Raw genomic sequence first — 23,098 nt, 5'->3', positions numbered from 1 at the left:
GTATTTGAAGATAGAATTTAAAGTTTGGTAAAACCCACTAGAGTATAGATGAAAGCAATGCGCACATGGACACTTTAAGGTATCGCTATGCACTCTGGGAATAGCAGTTCATGCCACATCACATGACATTTGCAATTTTTCGATTTCGGTCATCGACGGTATCGGAGATGGTCTTCAAGCGTGTGATGGGGCTTTATAGATAAGGACTTCACAAAATAATACATTTGTTTCGTCGTTTGAAGCCACGAATAACTTTCACTTGGCTTTACGCCATGGACGGCAAAAACGATTCATTGACATTACATTTTGGACTACGTGATATTAGCTAGCTAGATAACTTGCTAAATTAGCTACCGTTGACTTGTAATCTAAATGAGAGAAAGGTCTGATCCTACCTAGCCAATTTTTATGAAAAGCTCGTCGTTATGTGTAGTTAGCTGACTTACTGTTGTTGGCTAGCAATGCTAGGGGCTAGCTAGCAAACACAGACATACAATGGTGTGCAGCTAACGTTAGAGATGAGTGGAGCTTGCTCGAACTTGCTTGGTCTAACTTACTCAATGCTCCGTTATTTAGTAGGTAGCTAAGTTACTTGCATTAACTTTAAGGAAACCATTTATATTGCTTGCTTGTTAGCTACCTAGCTTTCTACTGCAGTTTTATAGACTTCCTTTAAGTCTATAGTTACTTATCTTGGGATATTTTAGTTGGATGTTGAGCCTCCATCAGTAACCACGATATTATTGACCAGATAAAAGGCTAACATTGCATAGAGTTACTTGTTCAGTGGTTGAACTTGTTGACAAGACTTGCTCTCATTGCTAATATAGCTGGATCCATAACTCAGTTAGATGGCAAACGTTAGCTAACTTCATTGTCTTGAATGACGGGGACTTAATTCAAAAGCGCATCAGACCATGTTTTTGTGCTGGTCTTACTGTCAAGAGACAATTGTCATTAGTTAAATAAATAGCTAGCCAGCTATTTAAGTCAGTTGCTGAGGATGACTGACCCAGAAAGTCCCCTTTCAAATTCTGTTTTGGGAGACTTGCAGTGGCTTTGCATGGTAACACTGTTCATTGCATCCAGCATTACATTGATACTGTATCTAATACAGTATTTTTACGACGATCTACGGATACAGAAGCCTGAGCAAAACAATGCGGTTTCGGAGGAAGCGGACGCTCTGTTGGGATGGGCGCTGTCACTGAAAAGCTGGAAAAGTCAATGGAGAGTTGCTTGGTGCAGAGCGTTGAATGACGAATCGAGGAAGTCTGGGGTGAGTCCCATGACCCATACACTAGTTTATTTAACTTTCCAAATTACTATGGATTTACACAAGTTGCCTGTAGCTAAATAAATGAATAAGAAAGGCAGTGACAGACGTTAGAAAGAATCCTCTATACCAGAACAAACAACATATGAATACAGGATCTGTATTAAATGAAACAAGACCTGAGCACACAGATGAGCCTCGTAGTAGAAGAAATCACCTTCACAGAATCCAGTGTCAACAATCTTGATTCCTGTACCTTGCTACTGTTCCTTGTAACCTTTTCATCTCATACCAAATTGTAAACATGATCCATTTGTAACCTGTTCTGTGACTCTTTTAATGTTGAGATAATGTCAGTTGTTGGGGTATAGCTTTTTGCTGACCACCACCTGACCCAGGTACTCCTAACTCACACAGAGCCCAGTGCAACTAACATTTGAAGAGGAGAGCCTTCAGTCATCAGAGCTGGTGGTTGGCCAAGTGTCCAGCTTTAAAAAATCTGCTGGTCAGAAGGTAAGATAAAATCCATGTCTCAGACTGGCTCTCATCGAATGGCTAGCAACAAATTGCACACAGAATGAAAAGCTCAGTACATGATTCCGTATAGTTCAGATATGTTCATTGTTGTTTCTAAATGCTTATTTTCCTGATTAAAATCAAGTTTGAGGTAAGAGGAGGAATCTGGATCAATTGGGTCATTGTTGAACCCAGTGCAGCGTCGTCCTCCGCCTACAGCCACTGAAATAGTTTTGCAGTTGTTTTTAGTTTGACAGTGGAGGCCTCTTAAACACTAACTACAGTTAGTAAAGAAAGCATTTATGCTGTTGCCATTTCCTAATCAATGTGCCCTAATGTCATAACCAGCCTCTATAGTCAATCGAATCTTCCACTGTAATTCAATGTCAATGGCAGTGCTCTATTGGTGCTGCAGCCTTTTAACTTAATTTCAGGTCCGCAGTGGCCAATATTCTGATTCACACAATGTCCATTAGCTTCACTGGCACTTCCAAACATTTTCCTCCTCGCCTTAAATTGTCTGGCCAGAGCCAATAGCACATTTTTACGACCTCCTCTCCAGCTCCAAGTTTATGGGATCCTCATATAACCAGCGCCTCTTCTAAAAAGGTGAAGAGAATTCTCACTGTTTTTATACATTCTCAGTAAATCAATAATATTTTCACCAATAGCATTAGCAGATTTTGTATGGAAAGAAAAGCAAAGCAGGGTTTTTCAGATGGACTAGTCTGTTATTTAAGCTGCAATATGTAACTTTTTTGGCGACCTGACCAAATTCACCTAGACGTGAGTTATAGATCTGTCCTTTTCATTGAAAGCAAGTCTAAAATGCAGTATATCTGTTCTGTGTGTGCTATTTCTATGATTACCATTGTTAAGTTTTGTTTTTGCATCTTTTACATTTTCGGTTTTGTACACCAGTATCAAACGACTGAAAATACAATATTTTTGGTTATTGAAAACACATTTCACAGCGGTTTAGATGGTACAATCATTCTCTGCACTTGTTTGTTTTGTCAAAAACTGAAATTCGGAGAGCTATTAGAATTTTAGCAACCAGGAAATGTTGAAGTGAGTTCTACACATTGCACCTTTTAAATGCCTGCTCAATTTTTTTTGTTTAGGATTTTCTGTAATATGCAAGATCCAGATGCTGCTTCTTTGTTTTTAGAGACTTTGGTAAACAAAGGCTTATCCTTGACCTGCCTGCATTAGTGAGTGTGCAGTAAGAAGCTTAGTTGCTGTCTCCTTATAGCCAGCCCAGTACTAATCAACACTAAGGAGATGAGGGAAGTGATGATGAGGATGGTCCTGCTAGGAGAAATGGGCAGTATGATGACATACTTCATGTTTGGAGCTTTCAAGTTGATTGTTGTCACACACTGAACTAGTAATACAACATTAACACACACACATTGAGGAAAACCAGGTAAACAAGTCTGAATGTGAACCATGTATGTACTTTGCAAGAATACCACAATTATGGTTGGGCATGTTTAGCATCAAGCACCTTTTTACCTCAAATAGTATTTTTTTTGTGTAACCTTGATTATTGTACGGTACTATTGTAACTGTATGCTGTCTTGTCTTCCCCAAGGTGGCACAATGCAAGGTTGTCGGGGACAGGCTTCAGTTCTCCCTCAGTGCATCACCATCAGCTATGTCTCCAGGAGAGCCCTGTAGGTACAGCATGAAGATATCGCCACTTGAAGTGCAGGTAAAGGAACACAACAGTTATGTTCACTACATCTGCAGCTAACATCTTTCCCATCCCATCTCTATTGGAGCGATGCTTTAGACAAACAAAGGTAGAGTGAGGAAGAGAGAGGGGGGGCTCCTGGTTCTCTCCCTGTGTTGTCTTAATGGAGGAAGCTCTGTGATTTATTGAACATGACACACTTCAGCGTAGCTTTGCTCCTGCTATGAGAATCGGATTAAAAGGCGAGGGCCTAGAGGTTGGAAGATGTCCTGGAAATCTTATTTAAATCACTGTCTGTCTAATGTAAAATACCGGAGGAGGTATAGGAGCCCCTTCTTGGTAAAGGTGCCCCATTTTTCCTACTACCTCCACTTTTGTCATTGGAGAAGAGAGAAAGTAAGAATAATTTCTCACCTAAAAAGTGATGTTGAGAAATGTTCCCTCTTTCATGTTAAACAAGGTAGAAATGGCTTGATACATCCATTTTATTAGCATCGCCCGTAACTGGGCACCATTTAAAGTCAAATCTCTGACTCGGGCTCAACCGTAATGTTTAGCAATTTAGCCTTTCCCTCTGCTGGTTTTTCCCTCTAGGTTGCTTGCTGTGGCCTAGTACTACTTGTGGTTTCATATTGAACATCATGAAAGTGAGAAAGACAGCCGGAGTGTGTGTTGTGGGTATATTACATAAAGCTCTGTAAGCTTCCATCCCGTCTAAGTTATTGAGCTAGTTGTTAAGCGGTTGCAAATGCACGGCTAGTAAGTGGCTGTTGAAGTTAACCCAATTAAATTAAAGCTATTTTTTAAAATAAATCTGGTGGCCTCGTTGTGGGCCTGATCCTGTCATAAATACAAGTCCGGTGAGAGGTAAAAAAAAATCTAAAGCCAGGACTAGGTTTGGTTTGGTCAGGACACCTTTTGTTAGGGTTTTGGATTGGTTGTTGTATTTGGGAGGGGTAGAAGGAGGCTATTGTTATTTTTTTTTCATACTCCCTCCCCTCCTTCAGTTTGTTCTGGAAAAGTCCTGGGGGCAGGCCTTTTGAAATATGTTCATCCTTTTTCACATTGCGACTGACTGACACTAGAATGGTTCTTGTTATGAGTGATTGTGAAAGATGTATTTGAACAGTATATTGAGCCAGTGTGTTTCTCTTTCTGCCTCACTCACACGCTCTGTGGTTTTTGCAGCTTAGTGTACTTTGGCCATGTGTAACCACACAGTTGTAACACAACTGTAGTATCATTGCAGTGGGGCATTTCATGTGACTGACGTGATGGGCTACTATAAATGGAATCCTTTTGTTCTCAGGTATTTTTTCCTAAACCATAAGACACTAGGCTATATTCATTCCCCATGACTATAATGATACCGTGTTTGTTAACATTTTCCCACACATGGATGATACGTCTCCCATGGAAATAGTAGTGCTTCTGGCAAAATATGGTTGCTGTACTTTACTCACCATTACTTGACTCCATTTGTACTGTGCTTTATGTAACACTAAGGCCTACACTTTTTCCAGTATGACATAGTTGGCTGTACAGTCAGAGTGGATTCTACGCATGCTGGGACAGGATGGCCCAGTCACTAGCACACAGTCCTCTCTCCCACTAGCACATAGCCCTCTGTCTGTCTCTCTCCCACACTCGTTCACTCTCCTTCTCTCTCACTTACGCTCTTTTTCTCTCTATGGTGGACTGCTCAATTACAGCTCATTGTGTTGGCTTGCACTCTGCAGGGGTGAAGCTTGTATTTGGGATAATATAACAACTGTGTTGTTGCTCATGGCCTTTCTGTTGCCCTCTGTTCCCCAGTTGGACTTGCAGATAAGGGAGGCTGAAGGAGAGGTCTGGGTGGGCTGGGGGGTGTCCCATCTGGAGACATGGGACCTGCAGCTCAGCCCCAGCTTCACACAGGTATGGCCCATAACCCACAGTCTGTGGTATAAAATATATATAAGGCAAACATTTGAAAAACTAAGTTCTTCAATACTTCCTGAGGGTAAACTGCAAACCTCAACATGTTTTATTTTTTTATGATGTTTCCAAAAATCATCAGTCCTGACAAGTCAAACTGTAATGGAGATGATTGCTAGTGATGTGATGGTGGAGTGTTGATCCATTTGTCTGTCAGGACAATGCCACAGGCCCAAGTGTGGCTGCAGTAAAGGACGTGCTGAGACAGCTGCTGTGTGCGGCGCGTCCCTCCGTGATGCTGAGTTGCAGGCCTGCTCAGGCCACAGAGGTCAAGGTGAGAGGAAGACATTACAGTTTGACACTGGAACAGGACTCCCGTGGGTCAGGACAGGATCGACAGACCAAAGGAACAGGCAGTACAGGAATAGTTATAAACTGTTTTTTTGGGGGGAGATAGAAATATGCAATGTGTGAAAATGGAAAAAAAAAACGATTATAGTTTACTTAATAAAAATGAAATGTAAAATATATGGTCATTTTCCCCTTCCATCAACCCATTCCAGTTGTAGCCAGCAATGTCGGAGTGGCATTGACTAAAATACAGTAGAATATAATACAGTATATACATATGAAATGAGTAAACATTATTAAAGTGACTAATGTTCCATGTCTATGTACAGTTGAAGTCGAAAGTTTACACACAGTTTTTCACAATTCTTGACATTTAGTTCTAGTAAAAATTCTCTGTTTTGGGTCAGTCAGGCAGGATCAGCACTTTCTTTTAAGAATGTGAAATGTCAATAATAGTAGAGAGTGATTTATTTAAGCTTTTATTTCTTTCATCACATTCCCAGTGGGTCAGAAGTTTACATACACTAAATTAGTGTATGGAAGCATGGCCTTTAAATTGTTTAACTTGGGTCAAATGTTTCAGGTAGCCTTCCACAAGCTTCCCACAATAAGTTGGGTGAATTTTGGCCCATTCCTTCTGACAGAGCTGGTGTTTCGGAGTCAGGTTTGTATGCCTCCTTGCTCGCAAACCACACATTTTCTATGGGATTGAGGTCAGGGCTTTGTGATTGCCACTCCAATACCTTGACTTTGTTGTCCTTATGCCATTTTGCCACAGCATTGGAAGTATGCTTGGGGTCATCGTCCATTTGGAAGACCCTTTTTTTTATTTCACCTTTATTTAACCAGGTAGGCCAGTTGAGAACAAGTTCGGGACGGGAGGGATTTTATCGGGACGGGACAGGAAAGTTCCGGGTTTATAGAACTTTTGCAGAATCAGGACAGTACGGGAATATTTTGACAAGACTGGACATGAATACATTTTCCCTCCTGTGTCAACCTGTCGAAGACATACAACAACAAATGCACCCTGTCAGCACATTGTGCTCCTGTCACCTGTTGGCCATTTCTATACCTCTCTATTGATAGATTGCCTGATATGCAGCAGTGCTGTATATCAACATAGTTAGGTTGCTTAGTCTCCACACCACGCGTTCCTGAGTCAGGTGTGTTAATGCTGGGCTGGAACAAAAGCATGCACACCCTGTAGCTCTACACTTCTCTCCACTATATAATATATGGTAGTACCTAATATCGGCATGTTCTCTGTCCGCTTCTCTAGGAGGCCTGTAAGCAGGTGACATCACCACCCAAGCCCCCCCGCGCTCACGACTGGAAGCTGCTGGTGAAGAATATCCGAGTGACATGTAAGGAGCAGGAGGACGGTGCTGCAGGTAACTGGATCATAACCTGGTTCAACCATGAAAACATGGGCAAAACAATGAAGTGTTGCTACAGCGCCACATGTGCCTCATGTTGAGGTGGCTGCCAGCAGAGATAACAGTAGCATGAACCCCAAGAAGCTGCTGAGACTTGTTATTTTCTGACATCAGTTGAACCCATTGAAGCCTACTCAATGTGGTTCCAAACTCGCCTACAGTAGCAGGGCTGTCAGAGCTGCAGATCATCATCCACAGCAGGGAGAGAGAAGAGCATCTCTCCCTGTATACATTACTGTTGATAATTAGATGTGTAGTGTTCAGCACTTCTCTCCCCTGTTGCTTCTTTTTCATTAAAGCTAAGAGGACAACTATGCTGATAGGGTTTATTGTTGAAATGTGCAGTGTGGCATAAAGCCAAGGAGGCAGCAGCTATGCAATAGCCAGGGCAACTTGTGTCTCCACCAGTTGATACATTATTCATTGTTACAAGCCTGATAGCCAGACTGACTTTATCTCAGCCATTGACATGTACACTGATATTTCTAATATTGAGTTTCACCCCCCTTTTTCCTTAGAACAGCCTCAATTCGTTCGTGCATGGACTCTACAAGGTGTCAAAAGCGTTCCACGTGGATGCTGGCCGATGTTGATTTGAATTCTTCCCACAGTTGTGTCAAGTTGGCTGGATAAACCCAGCAGCGTTGCAGTTCTTGATGCATTCAAACCTGCCTGGTACCTACTACCATACCCTGTTCAAAGGCACTTAAATATTTTGTCATGCCCATTCACCCTCTGAATGGCACATATACGCAATCCATGTTTCAATTGTTTCCAGGTTTAAAAATCCCTCTAACTTGTCTCCTCTTTAATTGATTGATTTGAAGTGAATTTAATAAGTGACATCAATAAGGTATCTTAGCTTTCACCTGGATTCACCTGGCCAGTCTGTCATGGAAAGAGAAAGTGTTCCTAATGTTTTGTACACTCAATGTAAATGTACTGTCACTACAAGTAACTATCTTGCTATTAACCCTTCTGCAATTTCTGGCAGCCCTGAGAAAATCTAATTTACATAACAATAAAAAACATCAGTCCATCTGTTTCAGCCAGAGAGATCTGTTTTTTGGTGCTTCTCAATCTACCTCACCCGCCAATATCTCCCTTCCGCATCTGCAGTGATAGGTGGCAGAGCTAAATCTGTTTTTCAGACCATGAGACATCCCGAAAATCGGTCTTCTCACGAAAACATCTGTAGCGTCCATACGGTTTGGCTTACAAACCATTATGACCCTTTGGAAATTTTCACGACTGGGAACAAGACCAGTTAAACAAATTAATGGAAGTGTATATGTATGGATATAGTTTAGTGCCTAAAATATGGGGTTGAATACATGTCCCAAAATATATACAGTACCAGTCAAAAGTTTGGACACACCTACTCATTCAAGGGTTTTTCTTTATTTGTACAATTTTCTACATTGTAGAATAATAGTGAAGACCTCAACACTATGGAATAATGTTGTAACCAAAAAAGTGTTAAAGAAATCAAAATATATTTTATATGACAGATTCTTCAAAGTAGCCACCCTTTGTCTTGATGACAGCTTTGCACAGTCTTGGCATTCTCTCAACCCGCTTCATGATGTAGTGACCTGGAAGGCATTTCAATTAACAGGTGTGCCTTAACTTAATTGGTGGAATTTCTTTCCTCAGTGCATTTGAGCCAATCAGTTGGGTTGTGACAAGGTACTCTATGGGTGGTATACAGAAGATAGCCCTATTTGGTAAAAGACCAAGTCCATATTATGGCAAGAACAGTGCAAATAAGCAAAGAGAAATGACAGTCCATCATTACTTTATGACATGAAGGTCAGTCAATCCGGAAAATGTTGATAACTTTTAAAGTTTCTTCAAGTGCAATCGCAAAAACCATCAAACTCTATGATGACTGGCTCCCATGAGGACCGCCACAGGATAGGAAAACCCAGAGGTACCTCTGCTGCAGAGGATAAGGTCATTAGAGTTACCAGCCTCAGAAATTGCAGCCCAAATAAATGCTTCACAGTGTTCAAGTAACAGACACATCTCAACATCAACTGTTCAGAGGAGACTGCGTGAATCAGGCTTTCATGGTTGAATTGCTGCAAAGAAACCACTACTAAAAGACACCAGTAAGAAGATACTTGCTTGGGCCAAGAAACACGAGCAATGGACATTAGAGTGGTGGAAATCTGTCCTTTGATCTGATGAGTCCAAATTGGAGATTTATTTTGGTTCCAACCACCGTGTCTTTGTGAGACACAGAATAGGTGAACGGATGATCTCCGCGTGTGTGGTTCCCACCATGGAGGAGGTGTGATGGTTTGGGGGTGCTTTGCTGGTGACACTGTCGTGATTTATTTAGAATTCAAGGCACACATAACCAGAATGTCTACCACAGCATTCTGCAGCGATACACTAGTCCCACTACGCAAAAAACAGATGGGATATAATTTGTTTTTCAACAGGACAATGACCTAAAACACACCTCCAGGCTGTGTAAGGGCTATTTGGCCAAGAAGAGAGTGATGGAGTGCTGCATCAGATGACCTGACCTCCACAATCACCCCGACCTCAACCCAACTGAGATGATTTGGGATGAGTTGGACCGCGGAGTAAAGGAAAAGCAGCCAACAAGTATTCAGCATATGTGGGAACTCCTTCAAGACTGTTGGAAAAGCATTCCTAATGAAGCTGGTTTAGAGAATGCCAAGAGTGTGCAAAGCTGTCATCAAGGCAAAAGGTGGCTACTTTGAAGAATCTAAAATATGTTCCATGTAGTGAATCTTTTATTCCATGCATTTCTATAGGCTAATAGCAGTAATGCCCCAAAAAATGTTTATGCCTAAACTAAGGTGTTCAGACCATAGAAATAGAATGAACTCATTCTAATACTGTAGGTTCAGACATCCAACGTCAATTACAACGAGGCGGCAGCATTGCCTAGTGGTTAGAGTGTTAGTGTTGGACTAGTAATCGAAAGGTTGCAAGTTCAAATACCCTAGCTGACAACGTACAAATCTGTCGTTCTCCCCCTGAACAAGGCCGTTCACCCACTGTTCCCAGGCCGTCATTGAAAATAAGAATTTGTTCTTAACTGACTTGCCTAGTTAAATAAAGGTAAAATAAACCATTTTATTTAGTTTTCCAACAATTACTTGAACGTCGACTTAATCTAATGTTCAAACATTATAATGCTCATGACTTGGGTTGTCAGTGTACTGTACCAATCAACCCCAATGTTTGATTTGTATGGGGCTGTGCATTTCTGTTGAACTCCTCTTCTGTTGTTTGCACTTCGCAGGCAGAATGAATCCCCTGTGTGTGCTGCAGCTAGACGACCCTCCACAGAAACTCTCCACTTCAGTCCTACAAAACACAGCCAGCCCAGCCTGGGACCAGCCCTTCATCTTGTGAGTCCAGACTCGAGATCCACTGCTACTGCTGCTGCCAGAGAGTCTTTACAGAGCCCTTTTTATATGGAAATAAAAAATGAAGCTAGTAGACATTATAGTGACATGTGAGATCAATCTCTTAGTAAACACTTGCCACTCAGTCGCATAATATCCAACCCACAGTCCCTCTCGCTCCCTCAGTCTTCCTGTTGCTCGTCCTCAGTTTTGTAAATGTTCCTCTTTTTCTCACCAAGTGAGCTGAATGGACGATCAAAAGAGCTCAATATTCAGCTGCTGGATGATGGGAAACCTCAGGAGAGTAAGTATATATTTGTTTTGTATCTCTAAATTTAGTCACAGGGAGAGGTAAGGATACTAATAGTATATCTGATGCACACCCACAATATTTGAATTTAAGAACAATTGAAGCTTTTTATCACCCTTAAAATATGTCTGATAGCCTTAATGTTGTCATTTTACTCATACACTGACTTAATTGTTGTTTGTGAGCAAAATTATACAGTTAAAGTCGGAAGTTTACATACATTTAAACTCTGTTTTTCACAATTACTGACATTTAATCCTAGTAAAAATTCCCTGTCTTAGGTCAGTTAGATCACCACTTTATTTTAAGAATGTGAAATGTCAGAATAATAGTAGAGAGAATTATTTATTTCAGTTTTTATTTATTTCATCACATTCCCACTGGGTCAGAAGTTTACATACGCTCAATTAATATTTGGTAGCATTTTCAGTTCCTTCCACAAATTTTCTATAGAATTGAGGTCAGGGCTTTGTGATGGCCACTCCAATACCTTGACTTTGTTGTACTTAAGCCATTTTGCCACAACTTTGGAAGTATGCTATCTATTTTGTGAAGTGCACTAGTCCCTCCTGCAGCAAAGCACCCCCACAACATGATGCTGCCACCCCCATGCTTCACGATTCGGATGGTGTTCTTCAGCTTGCAAGCCTCCCCCTTTTCCCTCCCAACATAACGATGGTCATTATGGCCAAACAGTTCTATTTTTGTTTCATCGGACCAGAGGACATTTCTCCAAAAAGTACTGTCTTTGTCCCCATGTGCAGTTGCAAACTGTAGTCTGGCTTTTTTATGGCCGTTTTGGAGCAGTGGCTTCTTCCTTGCTTAGTGGCCTTTCAGGTTATGTCGATATAGGACTCGTTTTACTGTGGATATAGATACTTTTGTACCTGTTTCCTCCAGCATCTTCACAAGGTCCTTTACTGCTGTTCTGGGATTGATTTACACTTTTCGTACCAAAGTATGTTCATCTCTAGGAGACCGACTGCGTCTCCTTCCTGAGTGGTATGACAGCTGCGTGGTCCCATGGTGTTTATACTTGCGTACTATTGTTTGTACAGATGAACGTGGTACCTTCAGGTGTTTGGAAATTGCTCCCAAGGATGAACCAGACTTGTGGAGGTCTACCATTTTTTTTCTGAGGTCTTGGCTGTTCTTTTGATTTTCCTATGATGTCAAACAAAGAGGCACTGAGTTTGAAGGTAGACCTTGAAATACATCCACGGGTACACCTCCAAATGACTCAATTGATGTCAATTTGCCTATCAGAAGCTTCTAAAGCCATGACATAATTTTCTGGAATTTTCCAAGCTGTTTAAAGGCACAGTCAACTTAGTGTATGTAAACTTCTGACCCACTGGAATTGTGATACAGTGAATTATAAGTGAAATAATCTGTCTGTAAACAATTGTTGGAAAAATTACTTGTTTCATGCACAAAGTAGATGTCCTAAACGACTTGCCAAAACTATAGTTTGTTAACAAGAAATTTGGAGTGGTTGAAAAACGAGTTTATGACTCCAACCTAAGTGTATGTAAACTTCCGACTTCAACTGTATGTATGAAGTCTTGTTATAGCAAACTGATTGGCATGTGTTGTCTTCCTGACAGACTCCTTAATGGGTCAAGTGTCTGTGCCTTTTCATCTGGTGAAGAAGCAACCCAAAGGACAGCAAACATTTGCCCTCATATCCAAAGACAAAGACCAAGTGACTGGGTCACTTACTGCTGAGGCAAGATAACTGCCTTTTTTAAGGCCCAGTGTGTTTTTTATATATATTTCCACTCTGAGGTGGGAATAATATTGTGAACATTATGATAATGCCCTTTTACTGTAAGAGCTGTGAAAAAAGACCACCTGAAATGTCAGCCTGTTTTGGTAGGATGGAGTTTTGACCTGCCTGGTGACATCACCAGGTGGTAAGTTGGTTAACAGACCAATAAGAAAGAGTTCCAAACCTCTCTGCCAGTAACAGCTAGTTTTCCGCTCCTCACTCCCAGGCCGTCTTAGCAAAATTCTTGCTTGTCAAATTGTTCTTAGCTAAGAAGCTATTTTTGTTTCTTTTTGGCCATTTTATTGAAAAGATTCATAGTAAGTTACTTAATTGTTACCCAGAAATGATTTGATATAGAAATAAAAATATCTGCTTTGGACATTTTAACTTCTTAATACATATCAAATTCATATCCAGTACCTTACCGTTTTACACAATGAATCATGTCATTCCATCCTTTCTCTCGTCCCCAAGTTTACCTACTTGGAACCTAGCGAGGTGCGGTCGTGGCAGCCCCCTACTCCAGCCCTCACTAAGAGAGTGGAAATGGACCGCACGGTCATGCCCTGCGGTACTGTGGTCACCACAATCACTGCAGTGAAGAGTAAACCAGCTCGACCACTACTGCCTGGACTGAGCAAAAATCCCACCCAGCGTACGTATTGAGTCTTTAACAATACAATTAACGTTTAAGATGGAACCCCAAAAGTATGACAGCAGGTAGCCTAGAGGTTAAGAGCTTTGGGCCAATTACCGAAAGGTCGCTGGTTCGAATCCTGGGCAATTAGATGGAAAATATGTTAATGTGCCCTTGAGCAAGGCACTTAACCTGAATTGCTCCTGTAAGTCGCTCTGTCTGCTAAATGACTAAAATGTAAATATAAGGCAATAATTTGGAGGTAATATAGTCCTTGTCCACATACTATCGACAACTATTCTCTTGGGCTTTGATGTTGAGGCTTTTGGACTTTTTTTCAACACATGACGACTGCCTCTTGTCTAGGCATTACTATGAGATGTTGCTTACAGGAGATGAGCTCAGCTTATTTTAAATAAAATGTATAGAATGCAGTTACCGGTATTAATGTCAATAAAATGATGAGGATCTTATCCAAGAGATCTTGTATGTTTTCAGAGACCCCCTTGAAGCCTCCCAGCGGCACCAAGTCCAAGCTGTCGTCTCGGAGGGTGTCAGAGCAGCCATCCATGCTGGGGACGATGGGGAGTAAGGCCCTGTCCTCTTCCGACACAGAGCTGCTTATGCTCAATGGGTCCGATCCTGTGGCAGAGGCCGCCATCCGCCAGCTCCACGAGTCAGCCAAGCAGAAGCTCAAGTCCCCGGTCAAGAAGAGCACCATCATCATCTCAGGAGTGGCCAAGGTACCATAATAATACGTAAGATTTGGTTAGGGATTTTCTGAAACCCAAAGACACTTGAACTCAAAGGCATACCATATGGAGCAGCTCGGCAGTACACTCCAAAGGTCAAATAGGGGATGCTTATATTTGCCCATTTTCACTGCATTAGCAAGTGGGTAACCTGCACAAGTGTGGAATGCAAATGTTTTTTGCATATCCACACCCACAAAGATTGTGGTCACAATCAGGGATCAGCCATTATTGATGGCGACCCTGGAGCAATTAGAGTTAAGTGCCTTGCTCGAGGGCAGAGCAACAGTTTTTTTTTCTAACCGCTAGGCTATTCTCTACCTCTTAGAGGCTTTTCAGCTCTTCTTTTTTAAATGTTAAGAGTGGGTTTTCTATTCTGTACTCCATTTCTTAGACCCCTCTTTCTCAGGATGATGAGATGGCATTGATGGTGGGCTACGCTGCTGCGATGGATGCCTCCATGTCGGAGCAGGGTTCTCAGGAGATTTCTCTGGCGACTGCTTCAGTAGTAGGAGCCAGTAGCAACCTCCCGGAGGCGTGGTCAGAACCCCAGGAGGGCCCCAGTGGAGTTGTCCAGGCTCAAGCCCAGCAGGCAAGCCAAGCAGAAGAGGACCCAGACAGAAATGCAGATAAAACCTCCATGTCCCTCTGCATCTCAGAGTCGGGCTCCAAAAAGAGCAGGGGTGAGAGTTTATGGGATGGTGCCCTATGCCGGCACTGTGGCAAATCTTTAAGATCTTATTGTTGTCTATTTTTAGCCTTATTCTCTCCTACAATATTCTACCGGGCATATCACTTTGGTAACGCTCTTACTCAACTCAAGTCCTTATGATCCTGGTCACCACTCCAGTCTTCTCATTTTTCCTTCCTCCTATCTCCACCCTTCCCTTGTCTCTTTATTCTTTGCCATCTTAAAGAGGATACCATTGCTAACCAGAAATGTTTTCCTGAAGAGTAAGTTACCTCACAAGCAGCTGTTAGTAGCTTGGTACAGTAGTGACTAGACTAGCATGCTATCCATCTATGAAATGTGACATTCACATTTTCCTCCAGATGGTATAACATCTTTTAGGCTGCAAAAGCTCCAAGCTGCGTTGTAGGAGCAGTTTTAGGTGCACTTCTATCAAGGTCGGTGCTATTTGTCAAGACCAGAGTTGGGGCTGGGCAATATGGACTAAAATTCATATCTTAACGAATCACAATATCACACTTAAAAAAATAATGTTTTCTCTAAATAAGCTTTGTTGTACAATTAAAGGTCAAATACACTGCATTTTCAATGATCTAAAGAATTTCCGGTTTGTGAAATGATATCCTTTTTTGCAATAATCACTGATCTGGCTTTCAAGTCTGTCTATTAAAATGTGTTTTTTGTTACAAATTTAACTAGAACCGTGCATAATGCACATTCACTAATAATGACTAACTTCTTGTAGCAGGCATAACAGAAAATTAACACAGGTTTCATAAACAATCTTTCAAGCAAGTCCACATGCTGGTGAGTAGCCCGCTCATATTTATATTTCAAGTCTAGCCAACTTGGAACTACAGTGCATTCGGAAAGTATTCAGACCCCTTGACCTTTTCCACATTTTGTTACGTTACAGCTTTATTTAAAAATGTATTAACTTGTTATGGCTGCAATCCCGCTAACGGGATCGATATGACAACTACCAGTGAAAATAGAGGGCGCCAAATTCAAACCACAGAAATCTCATAATTACAATTCCTAAAACATACATGTGTCTTATATCATTTTAAAGTTCATCTTGTTGTTAATCCCACCAAAGTGTCTGATTTCAAATATGCTTTTCAGCAAAAGCACTACAAACGATTATGTTAGGTCTCCACCAAACCACAATAAGCACAGCCATTTTCCAGCGAAATATAGCATTCACAAAAAGCAGAAATAGAGAGAAAATGAATCACTGAACTTGAATTATCTTCATCAAATGACACTCATAGGACTTCATGTTACACAATACATGCATGTTTTGTTTGATAAAGTTAATATTTATATCGAAAAATCTGAGTTTACATTGGTGTATTAGATTCACTAGTTCCAAAAACGTCAAGTGATTTTGCATAGCCACATCGTTTCAACAGAAATACTCATCATAAATGTAGATGATAATACAAGTTAGAAACATGAAATTATAGATATACCTCTCCTTAATGCAACTGCTGTGTCAGATTTCAAAAAAGGTTTATGGAAAAAGCAACCCATGCAATAATCTGAGACGGAGCTCAGAACAGCCAAATTAGCCGCCATGTTGGAGTCAACAGAAACCAGAAAATACCATGTCCAAAAGTTCCGTAACAGTCAGTAGAAACATGTCAAACGGTGTACTGAATCAATCTTTAGAATGTTGTTTACATATATCTTGAATAACATTCCAACCGGAGAGTTAGAATGACTTCAGATGACCGGTGGAACGCAGGTCCTTTCCCTGTGAACGCGCATGGTGAAAGCTTGGTCAACTCGTGGCAGTGGTGACTATTTCCTGTCTCATTCGACCCCCCCCCCCTTCACATTAGTCATCAGACAAAGTTCTATTGACTGTTGACATCTAGTGGAAGGCGTAGGAAGTGAAAACTCATCAATATCTCGCTGTAATTTCAATGAGAGCTTGGTAGAAAATCTGCCACCCCCAGAAAAAATACAAACAGGAAGTGGAATTTCTCAGGTTTTTGCCTGCAATATGAGTTATGTTATACTCAGACATAATTCAGTTTTAGAAACTTCAGTGTTTTCTATCCAATACTAATAATAATATGCATATATTAGCAACTGAGACTGAGGAGCTGGCCGTTTACAATGGGCACCTTTTCATCCAAGCTACTCAATACTGCCCCTGCAGCCATAAAAAGTTTTTTCTTTCATAAATCTACACACAATACCCATAATGACAAAGCATACAAAAGTAAATAAATACAAAGTAAATAAATAAAATATCACATTTGTGTAAGTATTCAGACCCTTTACTCAGACCTTTTGGTAGCAATATAGCCTCGATTCTTCTTGGGTATGACACTACAAGCTTGGCAAACCTGTATTTGGGAAGTTACTCCCATTCTCTGCAGATCCTCTCAAACTGTCAGGTTTGATGGGGAGCATCGCTGCACAACTATTTTCAGGTCACTCCAGAGATATTAGATCAGGTTCAAGTCCGTGCTCTGGCTGGGCCACTCATGGACATTCAGAGACTTGTCCCAAAGCCACTCCTGCGTTGTCTTGGCTATGTGGTTAGGATTGCTGTCCTGTTGGAAGGTGAAACTTCACCCCAGTCTAAGGTTTTCATCAAGGATCTCTCTGTACTTTGCTTTGTTCATCTTTCCCTCGATCCTGACTAGTCTTCCAGTTCTTGCCACGGAAAAAGATCTCCACAGTTTGATGCTGCCACCACCATGCTTTACTGTAGGGAGGGTGCCAGGTTTCCTCCAGATGTGACACTTGGCATTCAGGCCAAAGAGTTCAACCTTGGTTTCATCAGACCAGAGAATCTTATTTCTCATGGTCTGAGAGTCCTTTAGGTGCCTTTTGGCAAACTCCAAGTGGGCTGTCATGTGCCTTTTCCTGAGGAGTGGCTTCTGTCTGGCCACTATACAATAAATGGCTGTTTGGTGGAGTGATGCAGAGATGGTTGTCCTTCTGGAAGGTTCTCCCATATCTACAGAGGAACTCTGGCGCTCTGTCAGAGTGACCATCAGGTTCTTGGTCACCTCCCTGACCTGACCAAGGCCCTTCTTCCCTGATTGCTCAGTTTTGCTGGGTGGCCAGCTCTAGGAAGAGTCTTGGTGGTTCCAAACTTCCATTTAAGAATGATGGAGGCCACTGTATTCTTGGGGACCTTCAATGCTGCAGACATTTTGGATACCCTTCTCCAGATCTGTGCCTTGACACAATCCTGTCTCGGAGCTCAACAGACAATTCCTTCGGCCTCATTGCTTGGTTTTCGCTCTGACATGCATGTGGGACTTATATAGACCGGTGTGTGCCTTTCCATATCATGTCCAATCAATTGATTGTACCACAGGTGGACTCCAATCAAGTTGTAGAAACATCTCAAGGATGATTAATGGAAATAGGATGCACCTGAGCTCAATTTAGACTCTCATAGCAAAGGGTCTAAATACTTATTTTCATAAGGTATTTTTATTTTTTAATCAATTAGCAACATTACTAAACCTTTTTTCACTTTGTCATTATGGGATATTGTGTGTAGATTGATGACCATTTTTTACATTTTTTTTTAATCAATTTTAGAATAAGTCTGTATCGTAACAAAATGTTGAAAAAGGAGAGAGAGGGAGCTTAATTAGCATCTCCCGGTATGATGCAGTCAAGACGGGTACTATGTAATCATATTTTATGATAAATAACCTCGCTATGGTAGCAATTAGTCTACAATAACACAAGTTGGCTTGCTTGGTTGGTTGCTGTCTCTCCCTCCTCACTGCTTCCCGTTTCACTCGCTCACAGTAACTTACGGCTCCTCCCCCACAACAGGGTGAGTAATAATATGGGGATGAGGTAGTTGGGTGTGCTAATTACAGATTGGCTGTGTACAGTGATCAGTAAGCTGACAGCTGATGCTTAAAGTTAGAAAGGGAGATATAAGACTCCTGCTTCAGTGATTTTTGCAATTTGTTCCAGTCATTGGCAGCAGAGAACTGGAAGGAAAGGCGGCCAAAGGAAGTGTTGGCTTTGGGGATGACCAGTGAAATATACCTGCTGGAGCTCGTACTACGGGTGGGTGTTGCTATGGTGACCAGTGAGCTGAGATAAGGCGGGGCATTACCTAGCATAGACCTATAGATGGCCTGGAGCCAGTGAGTTTTGCGACGAATATGTAGTGAGGGCCAGCCAACGAGAGCGTACAGGTCGCAGTGGTGGGTAGTATATGGGGCTTTAGTAACAACTTTAGTGTGCAAGTTGCTACAGGGGGTGCTGAGATGTTGGCCGAGGTATGGGTAGCCATACGTAGAAAAATGCTTATTGAAATTATCAATTATTGTAGATTTATTGGTGGTGACAATGTTTCCTATCCTCAGTGCAGTGGGCAGCTGGGAGGAGGTGCTCTTATTCTCCATGGACTTTAGTGTCCCAAAACCTTTTGAAATTTGTGCTACAGGATGAATATTTCTGTTAGAAAAAGCTAGCCTTAGCTTTCCTAACTGACTGAGTATACTGGTTCCTGACTTCCCTGAAAAGTTGCATATTGCGTGTGCTATTCGATGCTAATGCAGAACACCACAGGATGATATTGTGCTGGTCAAGGGCTGTCAAGTCTGGGGTGAACCAAGGGCTATATCTGTTAGTTCTACATTTTTTGAATGGGGCATGCTTATTTAAGATGGAGAGGAAATCACTTTTAAAAAGCAACCAGGCATCCTCTACTGACAGGATGAGGTCAGTATCCTTCCAGGATACATAGGCCAGGTCGATTAGAAAGGCCTGTTTGCTGAAGTGTTTTAGGGAGTGTTTGACAGTGATGAGGGGTGGTTGTTTGACCGCGGACCCATTACACACACAGGCAATGAGGCAGTGATCACTAAGATCCTGGTTGAAGACAGCAGAGGTGTATTTAGAAGGCAAGTTGGTCAGGATGATATCAAACAGGGTGCCCATGGTTACGGATTTAAGGTTGTACCTGGTAGGTTCCTTGATAATGTGTGTGAGAATGAGGGCATCTAGCTTAGATTGTAGGTCGGCCGGGGTGTTAAGCATGTCCCAGTTTAGGTCTCATCACAGTACGAACTCTGAAGATGGATGGGGGGCAGTCAATTCACATATGGTGTCCAGGGCAAAGCTGAGGGCTGAAGGTGGTCTATAACAAGCGGCAACGGTGAGAGATTTGTTTCTGGAAAGGTGAATTTTTTTAAAGTAGAAGCTCGAATTGTTTGGGCATAGACCTGGATAGTATGACAGAACTCTGCAAGCTATCTCTGCAGTAGATTGCAACTCCGCCCCATTTGGCAGTTCTATCTTGTTGGAAAATGTTATTGTTGGGAATGGAAATGTCAGGATTTTTCGTGGCCTTCCTAAGCCAGGATTCAAGCATGCCTAGGACATCTGGGTTGGCAGAGAGTGCTAAAGCAGTGAATAAAACAAACTTAGGGAGGAGGCTTATAGTGTTAACATGCATGATACTAATGCTTTTACGGTTACAGAAGTCAACAAATGAGATCACCTGGGGAATGGGAGTGGAGCTAGGTGCTGCAGGGCCTGGGTTAACCTCTACATAACCAGAGGAACAGAGTAGGATACGGGTACGGCTGAAGGCTAAATGCTATAAGAACTGGTCGTCTAGTGCGTTCGGAACAGAGAGTAAAAGGAGAAGGTTTCTGGGCGTGGAAGAATAGATTCAAGTCCTAATATACAGACAAGGGTATGGTAGGATGTGAGTACAGTGGAGGTTAACTTGGGCATTGAGTGACGATGAGACTCTTCCTAGAGCTGGCCACCCGGCCAAACTGAGCAATCGGGGGACAAGGGCCTTGGTCAGGGAGGTGGCCAAGAATCAGATGGTCCCTCTGACAGAGCTCCAGAGTTCCTCTGTGGAGATAGTTGTCCTTCTGGAAGGTTCTCCCATCTCTGCAGCACTCCACCAATCAGGCCTTTATGGTAGAGTGGCCAGACGGAAGCAACTACTCAGGAAAAGGCCCGTGACCGCCTGCTTGGAGTTTGCCAAAAGTCACCTAAAGACTCTCAGACCATGAAAACAAGATTCTCTGGTCTGATGAAACCAAGATTGAACTCTTTGTCCTGAATGCTAAGCGGCACGTCTGGAGGAAATGTGGCACCATCCCTACGGTGAAGCATGATGGTGGCAGCAACTTGCTGTGGGGATGTTTTTCAAGGACTGGGAGACGAGTCAGGATCGAGCGAAAGATGAACAGAGCAAAGTACAAAGAAATCCTTGGAAACCTGCTCAGGACCTCAGACTGAGACGAAGGTTCGCCTTCCAAAAAGACAACAACCCTAAGCACACAGCCAAGACCGTGCAGGAGTGGATTCGGGACAAGTCTCTGAATGTCCATGAGTGGCCCAGCCAGAGCCCGGACTTGAACCTGATCAAACATCTCTGGAGAGACCTGGAAATAGCTGTGAAGCGATGCTCCCCATCCAACCTGACAGAGCTTGAGAGGATCTGCAGAGAAGATTGGGAGAAATTCTCCAAATACAGGTGTGCCAAGCTTGTAGAGTTATACCCAAGAAGAATAGAGGCGGTAATTGCCTCCAAAGGTGCTTCAACAAAGTACTGAGTAAAGGGTCTGAATACTTATGTAAATGTGATATTTAAATTTTTTATTAATACATTTCCAAAAATGTTTATACCAGTTTTTGCTTTGTAATTATGGGGTATTGTTTGTAGATTTATGAAGGGGGAATCAACCGTTTTAATACATTTTAGAAGAAGGTTGTAACATAACAAAATGTGTAAAAAGTCAAGCGGTCTGAATACTTTCCGAATGCACTGTATATGTCTTTTTGGCTTCAAAGACATTAACACTTGTAGGCTATAACAAATGTGCATTGTCTTGCAGTGACAGAACGATAATTGAGGAATTGTAAATAATTAATGATTACCTAGTTGGGCTTTTTTAACTTCTTGATGTAGACCAACATCATCATCCTCTGCCTGCATCCCTACCTTTAGCCTGCCTGCCTCTGGTATAATGCATTTCCACCTGTCACTCTGATGGTTTTCATATAAGCATTGTAGGCTACTCGACTGTGCCCAGTTAATGTCTAACTGCCCACAAACTGAATAGCCTTATTCTAGCTGGCTACTAGACAGAGACGCTGTCCGTTCAGCCACACCCCATGGATCTCCACTATGCCTATCTGTACCGAGGCGCTGTCCATTAAGCGGTGCTGAATCACAGGCACGTCCTTAATGTGTAGATTTTTCTTCATTCCTTGGTCGAATTTGTTTGTCTGTGTGTCCTTCCCGGTTGTAGGCTAAGTCATTCCTATGTGTGCCTTTTATTTCAGTGCATGTATAGAATTTATCTGGCATAGTTTGCATTCGCGTCAGCTGTTTTATGCTCTGGTTACTTTCACATTGATGTCGGTATTTAGTGGGCATTGATAGCGTGTATTTTGCATCTGTCATTCTGCAGTGAATGCACTGCTCCACAAGTAGGATAAATGAGTCAATGTAGCCTACAGTATGTATGATGAGTTTGAGTAGGACGTTGTACAGGCTATTCCGCAGACCTTGAAACCAAATATAAAGCTCATATAGGGGTGGTAATGTCTGAGAGACATTTTGTTTTTGCTCTTCTACACAATTTAAAACTCTAAAATGCTATTTGGTGAAGTACAGTAAATGAGCTTCAACTGGTGGATGTATTTCTACACCCCACTTTGCCATACCCAAGGTTTAGCCGAACTGACACCACTGCCACCCCCAAAACACAGCAACCCCATCACCAAACTACTTCCTGCGGCTATGTAGATGACACAATTTCAGTTATTGTTGAATTATATTAATTTACGACAACCTCGTCTTGTTTTATCCTCTTCCTCCCACCAGGAGGCGGCTTCCTGCAAAAGAGTGCCAAGCTGTTCTTCCGCCGGCGCCGCCAGTGCAAGGACCCGGGTATGAGCCAGTCGCACAACGACCTGGTGTACTTGGAGCAACCTGTGACGGTGGACCGAGAGAAACGCACAGCCACTTTCAGCCGGATGTTGAACCGCAAGCTGCTGCCCAAGAGCAAGAGCAAAGCCAACGGCTCCACAACCCAGACATCCACTCCCACCCTGGAGGAACAACACGCAGCCTGACTCTCCCTCCAATAGTTCTGGAGCCCCCTACGCCGCCACTCCTACCACCTCTAACCCCTTCTTTAGTCCTCCAGCCCCCCACGCCGCCACTCCTACCACCTCTAACCCCTTCTTTAGTCCTCCAGCCCCCCACGCCACCACTCCTACCACCTCTAACCCCTTCTTTAGTCCTCCAGCCCCCCACTCCACCACCCCGACCACCCGCTTCTTCCCCTCCTCTAGTCTTCCAGCCCCCCACTCC

At 42.4% G+C, this 23,098-nt stretch overlaps 1 protein-coding gene across 1 annotated transcript; it reads left to right on the top strand.

The window, feature by feature from the left end:
* Positions 1 to 95: 95 nt before the first annotated feature.
* Positions 96 to 23,098, top strand: LOC110533657 (C2 domain-containing protein 2). The gene is made up of 13 exons (XM_021618086.2): positions 96 to 1,279; positions 1,694 to 1,789; positions 3,390 to 3,509; positions 5,307 to 5,408; positions 5,626 to 5,742; positions 7,042 to 7,153; positions 10,485 to 10,593; positions 10,830 to 10,894; positions 12,508 to 12,629; positions 13,146 to 13,326; positions 13,807 to 14,051; positions 14,455 to 14,743; positions 22,607 to 23,098. The coding sequence occupies exons 1-13, from the start codon at positions 1,004 to 1,006 to the stop codon at positions 22,855 to 22,857; spliced, it is 2,085 nt and encodes a 694-aa protein (XP_021473761.2). The 5' UTR covers positions 96 to 1,003; the 3' UTR covers positions 22,858 to 23,098.

The sequence above is a fragment of the Oncorhynchus mykiss genome, chromosome 10 (genome assembly GCF_013265735.2).
Source record: "Oncorhynchus mykiss isolate Arlee chromosome 10, USDA_OmykA_1.1, whole genome shotgun sequence".
Lineage (NCBI taxonomy): Eukaryota > Metazoa > Chordata > Actinopteri > Salmoniformes > Salmonidae > Oncorhynchus > Oncorhynchus mykiss.
This window is presented reverse-complemented; position numbering and strand designations above follow the sequence as displayed.

Bases quoted from the DNA above. Each gene is read 5' to 3' on its own strand.
- LOC110533657 (XM_021618086.2), top strand. From the start codon at position 1,004: ATGACTGACCCAGAAAGTCCCCTTTCAAATTCTGTTTTGGGAGACTTG. The intron at 1,280-1,693 runs GTGAGTCCCATG...TAACTCACACAG, and splicing joins ACGAATCGAGGAAGTCTGGG to AGCCCAGTGCAACTAACATT. The intron at 13,327-13,806 runs GTACGTATTGAG...GTATGTTTTCAG, and splicing joins GAGCAAAAATCCCACCCAGC to AGACCCCCTTGAAGCCTCCC.